The following is a 13,856-nucleotide window of genomic DNA, read 5'->3' as shown; positions in this document are numbered from 1 at the left end:
ATGTATGGAAAGATTTCATGACGCTGACATCAAGAGGCTGCAGTTTATTGGCGCAATGAGGTGGAATTGTCAGAATCGTTATCCCATTTTCATTGCACAGATCTATTGCCTCTATTGAGTAGTGGCTCACATCATTATTCATCAGTATCAAAGGTGGATTTGACTTTGAGCTGGCAGAGAACTTGATGAAGTGATGAATGACTTTCACAAAACATTCTGAGTTCATCCAGCCTCCTTTAACGGCAAGACCCAATGTGCCAGCAGGTGCTCCTAATATCATATGCTTTTTAAAATTCACACATGGAATTATGACAGGGGGTAGGCTGTTACCGAGAGCATTTACACTACTGGCCATTAAAATTGCTACACCAAGAAGAAATGCAGATGATAAAAGGGTATTCATTGGACAAATATATTATACTAGAACTGACATGTGATTACATTTTCACGCAATTTGGGTGCATAGATCCTGAGAAATCAGTACCCAGAACAACCACTTCTGGCCGTAATAACGGCCTCGATACGCCTGGGCATTGAGTCAAACAGAGCTCAGACGGCGTGTACAGGTACAGCTGCCCATGCAGCTTCAACACGATACCACAGTTCATCAAGAGTAGTGACTGGCGTATTGTGACGAGCCAGTTGCTCGGCCACAATTGACCAGATGCTTTCAGTTGGTGAGAGATCTGGAGAATGTGCTGGCCAGGGCAGCAGTCGAACATTTTCTGTATCCAGAAAGACCCATACATGACCTGCAACGTGCGGTCGTGCATTATCCTGCTGAAATGTAGGGTTTCACAGGGATCGAATGAAGGGTATAGCCACGGATCGTAACACATCTGAAATGGAACGTCCACTGTTCAAAGTGCCGTCAAAGCGAACAAGAAGAGACCGAGACGTGTAACCTATGGCACCCCATACCATCATGCCAGGTGATACACCAGTATGGCGATGATGAATACACGCTTCCAATGTGCGTTGACCGCGATGTCGCCAAACATGGATGCAAACATTATGATACTGTAAATAGAACCTGGATTCATCCGAAAAAATAACGTGTTGCCATTTGTGCACCCAGGTTCAACGTCGGGTACACCATCGCAGGCGCTCCTGTCTGTGATGCAGTGTCAAGGGTAACCACAGCCGTGGTCTCCGAGCTGATAGTCCGTGCTGCTGCAAACGTCGTCGAACTGTTCGTGCAGATGATTGTTGTCTTGCAAACGTCCCCGTCTGTTGACTCAGGGATCGAGATGTTGCTGCACGATCCGTTACAGCCGTGTGGATAAGATGCTTGTCATCTAGACTGCCAGTGATACGAGGCTGTTGGGATCCAGCACGGCATTCCGTATTACCCTCCTGAACCCACCGATTCCATATTCTGCTAACAGTCATCGGATCTCGACCGATGCGAGCAGCAATGTCACGATACGATAAACCACAATCGCGATAGGCTACAATCCGACCTTAATCAAAGTCGGAAACGTTACGGTACGCATTTCTCCTCCTTACACGAGGCATCAAAACAACGTTTCACCAGGCAACGCCGGTCAACTGTTGTTTGTGCATGAGAAATCGGTTGGAAACTTTCCTCGTGTCAGCACGTTGTAGGTGTCGCCACCGGCGCCAACCTTGTGTGAATGCTCTGAAAAGCTGACCATTTGCATATCACAGCATCTTCTTCCTTTCAGTTAAATTTTGCGTCTGTAGCACGTCATCTTCGTCGTGTAGCAATTTTAATGGCCAGTAGTGTATGATACAACATGTCCTAACCAGTGTTCCATGTTCTGCACTGGTTGCCTTGTTAACTTGTTTCACACCCTTCAAGGCCAAAACATTCTGTGACTTCTGAACCATTATTCTTCCAGTTTCATCAAGACTGAAAATACGTGATCCATCAGCAAAATTTGGATGACGTTTGATTATTTCTTCCAGTTTATCAAAGAAATTTGAGACATTAAATTTATTAAAGCCTTTATTTCTAGATAAGCTGTGTCCTTCTGGGGTTCGAAGAGACAGTTGAGGGAACCTCTGTCGAAAGCCTTTCATCCAGTCGATGGATGCTTTCTCACTTTCAGTTCAGGTTTTGTTAAAACAGTGTTATTTTTAATACCTAATTCATAAGCTAAAGTGGGCAGTTGTTCGTAGTAAGTCCATAGAACACACAACTAGATATTTACACAAACTAAGCTCCAATTCTGGGGGGAAAATGCGGTTCACTGAACAGTTGGGACACATGTTTGAAGTGTTATCCTCACGATATTTCTTAACGTATCAACTAACTGTTTCAAAGGATAAGCCTTTCAGCTTAGATGCACTCCTGATGCTCATTTTATTTTCGATCACCAGCATGACAGCTTTCGTCATTGAAGATTCTGAAAACCCTCCTGTTTCCTTACCAGTCTTCTTTCTCGTGTCCATTTTATAACCTAAAAGAAAGGTTTGCACACTTAAATCTATAGAAACTACTGTTTTATACAGCAAGCACGCATTGTCAGGCACCATCAACAAGCACTGGGAACTGTGAGCCACGTCTCACTGTTCCCAGTTGCAAACTTTTTTCAAAATGGTTCCAAACACATTCAGCTTAAAGCAACATTTCAATGAAGGGGATTTTTTATGTCTTGGAAAAACTATAGTTTTGAGTGACTAATGAAATGATTTGAAAATACCAATGGTCTACTCAGAAACCAGCTACGTAAATTTAGTATAAATATACTTTTCTTACCTCTGAGCATTCATATACCAACAACGAAATCACAACAAAAATGTCAAGTACGAAACATGGAAATCCATAGACTAAATAATAGTGGTTACCACATTCACAGTAGGTAGCAACAACTGAAACCAGAATTCCAGAGATAAAACTAATGTCTCACTGTTCCCACTCTTCCCCTACTGTTCCCATCCTCATTACTTTTATGTAAAGACACACAAAATATCTCATTTACGTGTTACATACAAGCCTGCTGTATAAATCCACTCAGTACTTGTGGTGCGCCAGAATGCATATCGACATATGCTACATGTAAGACACTTATTTCTAAAAGCTGCAAACAATCCGCAACCTAAATGTAACAAAAATAACCAAAGGATACATGCATGTAATCAACTGATACCAAACGGAAGGACAAAAACCGTTTTATGTAGGTAACTGGAATTACATTCAATAGGTGTTGATGAAATTGCCTTGCTCTTTTAGAAATTCAAGTTCTGATGATGGTGTACAGCTTGTGCAAACAGTAGAAAATCATTAGCACCTAGCGGCAGCAAGGGCGAGAATTTATTTCGATACTGGTGCGGGGTTTACCATCAAGTTCTGTGCGTGTGTTGTTTATAATGCAAAAGGTGACGTTGAATCCTTACAGAACCTTCTCCACCTACACGTCTCATACTGTCTGCCCATTTATAATAATAATAATAATAATAAAGATTTTATTGTCTTTAGGCCATTACAGCAATTGACAACGTCAAATGAAGTTACAATTTATAATACAGTGTGATAAGGTATTGACTACTGAAATATTTTAGCTTATATTACAATAAATGTACAGTGGGTCATCTGTTGGATTACTGCATTTTACAGTTGAAGAATTCATTGATATCATAGAACGGGTGGGCAATAAACCATTCATGCCGTCTTTCTTTCAATGTATGTTCAGGAAGATCCTGTATGGCATGTGGCAGCTTATTAAATAGCTTGTGCCCTGTGACTTCATAGCTATTTATTGATTTTGGTAGTCTGTGGTAAGGCGTGTATATGTGTTTGATGCTTCTTGTGTTGTAACAATGTACATTTTCTCTACGTTTCACATCTTGTAGGTTCTTCTTCGTAAAGATTAAGACATTGTATATATAGAGGTTTATTACAGTCATAATTTTTTGTTTAGTAAATAAGGGTTTGCAGTGAGCCTTATGTGAAGAATTTGTAATTATCCTAATGGCTTTCTTCTGCAATAATAGGATGTCATGTATATGACCACAGTTACCCCACAAGATAATGCCATAGGATATTATACTCTGGAAAAATGCGAAATAAGATGATCTGATGTATGTTTCAGGTACACAATTTCTGAGTTGTCTTAATAAATAAATTACTCTAGATAGTTTACTACTAATATAGTTTACATGTTGGCCCCAGGATAACTTTTCGTCTAAATAAACTCCCAGGAATTTAACGGAACTAGGGTCATCAGATAGTGGCTTGTCTCTTAGGGTGAAGATTATCTGCTGCATTTTATTTTCATTTAGCAGGAAACCATTTGCTCTGAACCAATATGCTCCATGAGTGAGTGTATTTTTAGCACAGGTTTTAAGAGCATTAAGACTGTTACTGCTATGGAGAAAAGTCGTATCATCTGCATACAATACAGTGGTGGATCTAATAAACGAGGGGAGGTCATTGATCATTATCAGAAACAGGACGGGCCCCAGTACAGATCCCTGAGGCACACCTACTTTAACATTTTCTATGTTTGACATTTCCTTACCAACACAAACTACCTGTTTACGGTTGTTGAGATAAGCTTTTAATAGTCTGAGACTGTTTTCTTTGATGCCATAGAATTCTAGTTTCTCTAGTAGTGGCATGTGCTCAACACAGTCGAAGGCCTTGCTTAGGTCACAGAATGAGACCTGAGCAAAGCCTTTGTTCTCAAAAACTTTGAGGATGTAACTGACTACCGTGTTGATTGCATCAATGGTCGACAGATTCTTCCTAAACCCGTATTGTGTAGCATTAATTATTCCTAGATTCTCAAAGTGAGATGATAATTGTTGGTACATGATGCATTCTATTACCTTGGAGAATGCGGGTACTATTGAAATAGGCCTGTAGCTAGATGGAAAGGCCTTTATCTCCCTTTTTGCATACTGGGACGATCCTAGACAGTTTTAACTCATCAGGAAAATATCCCTCAAGTGAGCACTTGTTTATGCAATGGGTTAAGGGGTAGAGAATGCGGTCACACACTTTCTTTAGCAGGTTGCATGATATGCCATATATATCTAAGCTATCAGATGATTTCAGTTGTTTTATGACCCCTTGTACATATCTAGGCGATACTTCGGAGAAGGTTACCATGCTTGTATTTAGTGACTGTCTACCCCAATTTTGGGAGAGTAACTCTGATGGACTAATGTCTGGTTTGATAATTGTGTCTCCTGTTTCTTTCACTGAATTAATAAAAAACTCATTGAGTGTTTGTGGTGGGATATTAATTTTGTCTTTTTTAGTATCTCTGGCAGCACTGTTAATTACTTTCCAAGTGGTTTTGCATTTATTGGTGGAATTATGTATGCTGTTGGCATTGTAGGTTTTTTTGGCTTGCAGGATGGCTTTTTTGTATTCGTTCCTGCATTCCACATAGGCTGATTTGGCACAGTCAGACTTCATACTATTGTATATGTTGTACAGTAACAAAACTTGTTTCTTTAGATCTGTCAGCTGTTTAGTGTACCATATATTTTGTCTGTTTTGAGATCTGGATTTGTGGCTGCTGTCCATTATTTTGATTTTCTTTATGGGAATACTATGGTTAAATAGGGTCAAGAATGCATTAAAAGATCTATCAAATATTATTTTGGCTGGCAGGTCATTACTTGATGTGTAATGTCCATCGACACTACAATGGCCAAACCAGTCTCTGTCAGCAAGGGAATTACGAAATGTGTTAATTTTATCCTCAGTTATGGGTCTGGTAATCACAACTGTTGGGACAGGTCTGTTTGCATTGCTCCTATTGAGGGGAATTTTACTTGCATAATTTAGAGATACGGAGTCATGGTCAGAGAATGGGAACACTACAACTTCGCATGTGTTTTCAGTGGTCTTGAAGTTTACAAAGATGTTATCTAAACATGCTTTGTTTCTTGTGGGCCTGTTATTAACATGATGTAAATTGTATTGTCTTCGTAAGTTTTCCAGATCTGCAACACTATCCTTACGTTTTAGTAACATCAAAATCAGCATTCAAATCACCTCCTATTGCAATATCATAATGTAGCCATTTAATATTACTTAATTTACTCAATAGCATGTCCATTTTTTGTAAAAATATGTTAATGCTTCCCTTTGGTGATCTGTACATGAATACTACTATTAGCTTATGACTATTAATGATTATACCCGTAACTTCAAAGTGCTGTTCATCACACAAGGAATTTAGGTCTAGTTTGGTTATTGTACAATTGAGTGACTGGTTGGAATAAATTGCCACACCACCTCTAATGTGCTTTTTCCTACAGTAGCTATTTACTACACTAAAATTGTCAAATTTGGCAACTGCAAGTTCATTCTCATTATCCCAGTGTTCACTCAGACAAAAAATATCAAACTGGTTATCAAGACCAAACTCATTTATGATAAGTTCTTTATCTGTCAGTCCTTGAACGTTAAGGTAACATATTTTAAGATCCATGCTCTTATCGCTTACACACTGAACACTATGGTGATTGGTTTTCAAACGTTTTTCAGGGCTTATCTTTTGGATTTCTGCCTCTTGTTGCCTTTTACTAAAAAATTGTTCACTTGGAGTGGTAGCACATCTACTGATGTATACCTACTCTTCCCTCCTTGTGATGATATTGTAGATGAAGCTGCTACTACAGGAATTGATGTAACTGCTGTTATGGTGTCTGGAGGCACTGTTGTGGCATCTGGTGACTGAGGAGATAAGGTGGTTGCTTCTTCTTCTGCTGCTGTTGAATCTTGCTGGTGAAGTGTGATAGGTACTGCTGCTGCTGCTGCTGTAGGCATTGTTGTGGCAACTGGTGACAGTGGAGATTTGGATGTTGCTTCATCTTCTGCTGCTGTTGAATCCTGTATATGAAGTGTGGTAGGTACTGCTGCTGCAGCATTTGTTATGTGTGTAGGTACAATTGCTGCTTCCACCTCTACTTCTACTGCTGCAATAGAAGTAACCATTTCTTCAGGCTCTGCTCGCGTCAAGCAAGGAACTGAAAGAGCAGCAATTACTTCTTGGTTATCAGATGCTTTCAGTATAATGCTGATGTTTTGGCACAGAATCTTCTTGCCTCTGTTATTAAGGTGCATGCCATGTCTCGTGTAACAGTCTCTTTGCAAGGAGTCCATACTTATAAAATATGCATGTTGGTAGGCCCTGCAAATCTTTGAGTATTGGCTGTTTGCTTTTACGAAACTTTGCCGCTCTATCCGGCTGCATAATTGATGGTTTAAAACACTGTTGTTCATTCTTCCACGAGGAAACCCTTTTGATAGGAAGTCCGAAGTTGACAGCATAGTGAGATGAGATGCATTTCGCTCCGCTGTGCTTGAGTTTTGTCGTGTTTACGAACGTGTCGGTCTGCCATCTGTCGGCAACACCAAGCAACAAGTGTGATCGGGAGTTTCTCGCATATTACTTGCCCCCATTTCGCATTTGGAAGCTTCACAAGAAAATCCTACAAATAACAAACATCCCCTGCACCAAATCAACTATTTCTACATATTTTATTAATAGGATTGCTGTAAGCTGCAATGCCTGTACACTATTTCGGGTGAAAATATTTCACATTCAGCAACGTTTGTGGTAACTCGTTGTATATATTTATCAACCGCATTGCGAGAAAATCTCCGGCGGTACACCGAAAGGTTACCGCCCTTCGATAGTGCATTTTCGCGCTCATCGAAGCACTAGGGGTTCCAGGTGCCAGCCAGCCAGCAGCAGCAGCAGCAGCAGCAGCAGCAGTTCCCGGTCCCGGCCTGCAGCAGTGGTTCCGCAGCCAGCCAGCCAGCCAGCCAGCCAGCCAGCCCTCCGGTGGCAGCAGCCGTCCAGCCAGCAGCAGTCCAGCCAGCAGCAGCAGCAGCAGCAGCAGCTGCCGCCGCCCCGTCCGCGGCAGCAGCGTCCCTGCCTCTCGCCGTCGCCGTCGCCGTCGCCGTCGCCGTCGCCGTTCGTCGTCTCCCAGTGTGTGTCCTGTCCTTTTAGTGCTGTGTTTTTTCTTTCTTCTTCTTATCGTCATGTCCGCCCCCACCACCACCGTCACTACTACCACCACCGCCATCGTGTATACGTCCCCTTCCGCCGCCTCCACCACTATCACTTGGTGTGCCCAGTCCCACCCCCCTCCTTCCGTCCCTCCCCTCCTCTCTATCCCTTCGCCTTCGCTCTTTGTCGCCCCCTCTCCCGCCTCTTCCTCTCGTTCTGATCCTTTCCCCCCACTCCCCCAGCCTGTCACTGCAGCTCCGGCTAGGGTGGTGGCCCGTCGGGCCACTGCCCACGCCCAGCTCTCCCCGTCGCCATCGCCATCACCGCCACCACCGTCATCATCGTCGCCATCACCATCACTGCCACATTCGCCTGCACCGTCACAGTCACTATCTCCGGCGCCGACTGCTGCGTCCGTGCCGGGACCTGTCCCTTCCCGCCACCTCCCCATCGTTCCCGTCCCTCTTGTCACCACCCGCCCATCTGCCGCTGTCAAACGCCCTAGTGGCGCCTCCACTTCCTCTGCTCCTAAAAAGGCTCCACCCCGCCCCCCATCCCCACCCCAAAATGCCATGGACGTCTCCCCACCAGGCCCTGCTCCCTCCTCCTCCTCCTCCCCACCCGGTCTCTACAAATATCTCCTGTCCCGTCCTGATCCTTCCTTCCTCGAGGCCCGGAATCTCTCCCTCCTCCTCCGCCAACATTTCCCTGGCGCCCCCATCTCTCTCCTTACTCCCAGACGGGATTCTGTTCTTATCTCCTCCCCCAGCCCAACCCTCCATACTGACATCCTCTCCCGCCTCCCCATCACCCGTTTTGGTCCTCACGCCTCCCTCACCCCTGCTCCATCCCCATCTCCTACCCGCCAACCCCAACCCCCGCGTCGCCCACCAACCCTCACCGCCGTGATCACTCGGCTTAGCCCGTCGATCACGGAGGAGGAGGTGCTGGCGGAGCTGAAGGCCCATCCCACCCTGGAGGTGCGGGCAGTCCGCCGCATTTTCAACGCGACCGGCCCCACCCGCCTTATGCGGGTTTTCTCTGAGGACGCCCCCTCCATTGACCGTCTCCTGAAGGAGGGTGCCCTCCTCTTCCATCAGCGGTACAAGGTCGACCCCTCCCGTTCCCCCCCTCAATCCCTGCGCTGCCAGAGATGTCTGCGCTACAATGCACATCCAACAGCAGAGTGCCGCGAGGCCCCCACCTGCCCGCATTGTCGGCAAGCGTACTTCCTCCGGCAGTGCCCCAACCTCCAATCCCCTCCCTCCTGTAATACCTGCAGCCTCCCCCACCCCACCTACTCCCAAAAGTGTAAAGCCCGACCCCCTCCCACCACTCCTGAACTCACCGTACCTGTCCGTCCCCTGGACGCCCCCACCCCTCCTGGCAATTCCCTTCGTCCCCCCCCCCCACTGCTGAGGACATCATCAGGTTCCTCACCATTGTCCTCCAAAACGTCCATCCCTTTCAGCGCCCCCACACCTTACAACAGATCTCCCTCGCCGCCCGTTCCATATTCCACCTTAAAATGTACGCCACCTTTTCCAATAACCAGGCCCATTTCACCTTCTCCCGCCTTGACACCCTCGTATAAGTCCTTATCATGGCGCGACAGCATCGTATCCTTTTCAACAATATCCGCTCCCTTCCCGCCAACAAGAACCTCTTCCTGCACACCCTTCTTACCCACCGTGTGGATGCCTTCCTCCTCAATGAAACCTTCCTCCAACCCCACCACTCCATCCACACCTCCCCCTATCTCCTCCACCACTCCGATAATCCCCTCCCAGTTGCGCGTGGCGGAGTTGCCATTGGCCACCACCGCCAGATCCCCGTTCGGCTCCAACCTCTCCTTCCCGACCCCACCGAACACCTGATCCTTAGTCTCTTCTTCCCCGGCCTTACCATTACCTGTGCCACCATCTATGTCCGCCCCAACGCCCCTCTTCCTTTCGACTTCCTCTCCCACATCGACCGTACCTTCTCCTCCTATGTGATCGCCGCCGACCTCAACATCCATAGTCGCTCCGCTGCCCAGTTACGGCGGTGGCATCGGTTCCTCTCCTCCCTTCAAGGCGACCTCATCCCCATCCCCCAGCACACCCGTCCCGAATCCAACTCCACTCCTGATGTTATCCTCTCCTCCCCCAACCTCCTTGGTCGCATTACGGTGGATGTCCTGGAGCCTATTGGTAGCGACCATCTCCCTGTCCTCCTCACCGTTTCAGACGGCCGTCGCCCCGCCCCGACCCTCGTCATGACCCTCCCCCTAAGTACATTCATGACTACTCCCGTGCCAACTGGAATGCCTACCGGGATACCCTCTCCACTCAGGTTGATAGCCACCCTCTCGCCTACCGCCGTCCCGATGATGTCACCCATGCCACCTCCTTTCTCCAGCAGACCTTGTCTGAGGCCGTGGAGGCCCACGCCCCTACTGTTGCCATCCACCCCCACCGTCCTACCTTACCACCACAGGCCGTCCTCCTCCTCCGTGAATCCCGTCGTCTCTACCGTGCCTTCCTCCGCACGCGTGACCCGGACACACTACGACGCCACCGGCAACTACAGCGACACATTCGAAATTTGCTCGCGGCCAAGAAACGCCGGGACTGGCGACAGACATGCACCCGTTTAAATGCTACCCTCCCTATAAACTCGTCCAGGTTCTGGACCGCCTTCCGTCGCCTTACCGGAACTAAACCCTCCCCCTACTATCCTCTTCTCCACGATGATCACCCCTTCCCTGACGCCCTTAGTAAGGCCAATCACTTTGCCTCCTACCTGTCCGATGTGTTTTCCATCCCTGATGATCCCCAGTTCGATTACTCCCTCTTCCCAGATATCCGCGATCAAACTGACACCTCTGTCCCTCCCCTCGCTCCTGGTTTCCAGTACTTGGACAACATTCCACACACGGACCTTAATGCCCCCATCACCACACAGGATCTCATCACTACACTCCGCACCAAACGCAACACCGCTCCTGGTCACGATCGTGTCACCTACTGTCACCTTCGTGAAGCTCCTGTCTCTTTTCTCTCCACCCTGGCCAGGCTCTACAATGTAGTCCTGTCCACCGGTTACTACCCCGACCTGTGGAAAACCTCCCGTATCCTCATGTTCCTCAAACCTGGCAAACCGCCGTCCGCCGTCTCCTCCTACCGTCCCATCAGCCTTACCTCGGTCTTCAGCAAGGTCCTGGAATCTATCCTCACCCGCCGCATCCACCAGCATCTCCGCCAGCACCGCCTCCTCCCCGTTACCCAGTGTGGCTTTCGGCCGTCCTTCTCTTCCGACGATCTTCTCCTTCACCTCACTCATCTCCTTTCCGAACAGCTCAATTCCCGTCGCTCCACAATCTTCCTCTCTCTTGACCTCGAACGCGCATATGACCGCGTATAGCATTCCGGTCTCCTCTTCAAGCTCCAAACCTTCGCCCTTCCCATTAACTACGTTCGTCTGATCGGTTCCTTTCTCTCCCGCCGTCCTTCCCATGTCACCATCCATAACACCGATTCCTACACCTTTTTCCCCTCCGCCGGTGTGCCCCAAGGCTCCGTCCTCTCCCCCCTTCTGTACTTGTTGTACACGGCGGACATGCCGCCGCCGTCACCCCCCCGTCCACCTTCTCCAGTTTGCCGATGACACTGCCTTCCTTGCCCTTGCCCCCACCCTGCGACGCTCCCAACACCTTCTCCAATCCCATCTTGACCGGTTCACCGCTTGGTGCAACCAGTGGTTGCTCAAGGTCAATCCTTCCAAAACCCAGGCGATCATTGTAGGCAAAACCACTCCCTCCTTCCGCCTCCTTGATTTCTATCTCACCGTTTATGGCCGTCCCATTGCTCTCACCCCCACCCTTAAGTACCTTGGCGTCACCCTCGACCGTCGCCTCTCCTGGACTCCCCATCTCCAGACAATCCAAGCCAAGGCACGTTCCCGACTCCGTCTCCTCAAGCTCCTTTCCGGCCGAACGTGGGGTCTGGACCCCTCCACCATCCTCCACACCTATAAGTCCCTCATCCGCCCTATCCTCTGTTACGCCCATCCAGCCTGGATCTCCGCCCCCCCTTCCTTTTATAAATCCCTCCAAATCCTTGAACGCCATGCTGTCCGCCTTGCCTATCGCATCCGTCTCCCTTCCCCGACGCGGATCCTGTATGACCTTATCCCCTTCCCCCACCTCCTCCTCTTCCTCGAAAGGATACGAATCCTATACACCTCCCGTAAACTCGATCCTCCTCACCCGCTCGTCTCCCCGATCCTCTCCCACCCCCGCCCGCTGCCGCGCCTGTACTCCCATGTCCCACCCGGTCTCCATCTCTCCACCCTCCTTACCCTCTCCCAAGGTGGTTTCCGCCAGCTCCCTCTCCCTGATGATGTCCTCGTCCCCTCCATCTACCCCTCCTATCAACTTTGACCCTGCCCCCCCTCCCTCCTGGTGTCCTTTCCCTTCGGCACCCTCCCTCCTTTCTCTTCCCTTCCCTTCTCTCTCCTTTTCCCCCATCCCCTCCCTCCACCCCTCTTCTTCCGGGCTTCCCCTCCCCCTTCCTCTCTCCCCCCTCTTTCCCCTGCCCGTGGCGTCCCTGCTCTCCCCTCTCGCTTTCCCTCTCCCCCTCCTCCTCCTCCTCCTCCTCCTCCTCCTTCTGTCTTGGCAGGTCCCCGGACTCGCACACGCATCGTGAACTTTCGCGCGCTGGAGATCATCACCCTCGGTTTAGTGTCTGTGCCGTCGTGTCTGTGCCTCAGTGTTTTTCGCCGTCCACGCTCCTTCGTTCACGTGTGTCATCTACCTCGTCAGTGTTTGTGCCCAGTGCCGACGGTTTTTCTTGTTTGTTTTGTCAAGTGTGAACGGCTTCATGTTTTTTAACTATTGTATCTCCTGTTTTTTAAACCGCCATTCTGTTACTTGTCTGTCTCCCTTTCTTTTTTCTTGTACTGCTTATGGCTGAAGAGCGGAGTACACTGTTCCGCTGCCAGCCCACCTTGTATGGGGTGTCCAAATTACAATAAAGAAAAAAAAAAAAAAAAAAAATTGCGAGAAAGGAGTAGAATACTTGGGCTAATTATTATGATCAATTTTTTGACGATCATGGAGTCTTGTAGTTGTAACCGTGTCTGTGGTATGAAACGAAATGCGGGTGCGAGCGATGTGCATTATAGTATAGGGAAATTATATGTTGCACGCAAGTCGTCGCAGCAATTCGTATAGTGCACCTGCACATTGCTGTCAGACGAACTTTCCTCTTATGAACAGTTCTTGCATTTAACTTCCACCATTGCTGGAAGTCAAAACTGATGATCGAAGTGTTTCCTAATTTCCCCTTTCGGACAAATCGGAGGTTTGGTACGCTCGTTTAGTGTTAGAAACACTACCGATTAGCCCATGTCATTTTTACTCTCCTAATTATGTCCTTGCCTGCCCATCACTATCTTCAATTTCCGTAAATGTAAACGCTCAGCCTTATTTTCTATGATTTTTACCTGTTTGTTGCTTGTGCGTTACTGCTGTGTTGCTGGTACGTTGCGTTCACGGCGGTGGTCCAGGGGTGGAGAAGGCAAGATGGCGGAGAACCCACACCTGGCCGGCTGCACCTAGTCTAGAGGAGCGGCGCGAGAGGGCAGCAGCTGCCGGCGGCAGCACAAACTGCCGCTGCCTGTGAAAGTATGGCCGTCATTGTGTACGTACGGCTTATAGCTGATTGCACTTTGTGGTATTTGTAGCCACGTTGGTCATGGACGTTGTTCGTTTAAAATAGCAAGTATTGTGTATTTTTGTCTTGAATAAATCAAACAAAGCTGTGCTTTTAGCTGCACTTTCGATGCCAAGAAGAGAGGGAAGCAGCAAGAAGAAGAATATGGCTGATGAACATCTGCAGAGCAAGTTGGCAGAACACAAAAGCAACTGCA

At 47.9% G+C, this 13,856-nt stretch overlaps 1 protein-coding gene across 1 annotated transcript in view; it reads left to right on the top strand.

Annotated features, from left to right (window-relative positions):
* LOC124720227 (solute carrier family 2, facilitated glucose transporter member 8-like) overlaps window positions 1-13,609 on the top strand; it is an 82,419-nt gene extending 68,810 nt beyond the window's left edge. The window contains exons 7-8 of the mRNA XM_047245548.1: window positions 7,665-7,861; window positions 13,494-13,609. Coding sequence (XP_047101504.1) covers window positions 7,665-7,861; window positions 13,494-13,609 — 313 coding nt within the window. The remainder of the gene's footprint in view (window positions 1-7,664; window positions 7,862-13,493) is intronic.
* The last annotated feature ends 247 nt before the right edge of the window (window positions 13,610-13,856 follow it).

The sequence above is a fragment of the Schistocerca piceifrons genome, chromosome 11 (genome assembly GCF_021461385.2).
Source record: "Schistocerca piceifrons isolate TAMUIC-IGC-003096 chromosome 11, iqSchPice1.1, whole genome shotgun sequence".
NCBI lineage: Eukaryota > Metazoa > Arthropoda > Insecta > Orthoptera > Acrididae > Schistocerca > Schistocerca piceifrons.
Note: the sequence above shows the minus strand (reverse complement) of the source record. Positions and strands in the feature narration are given on the sequence as shown.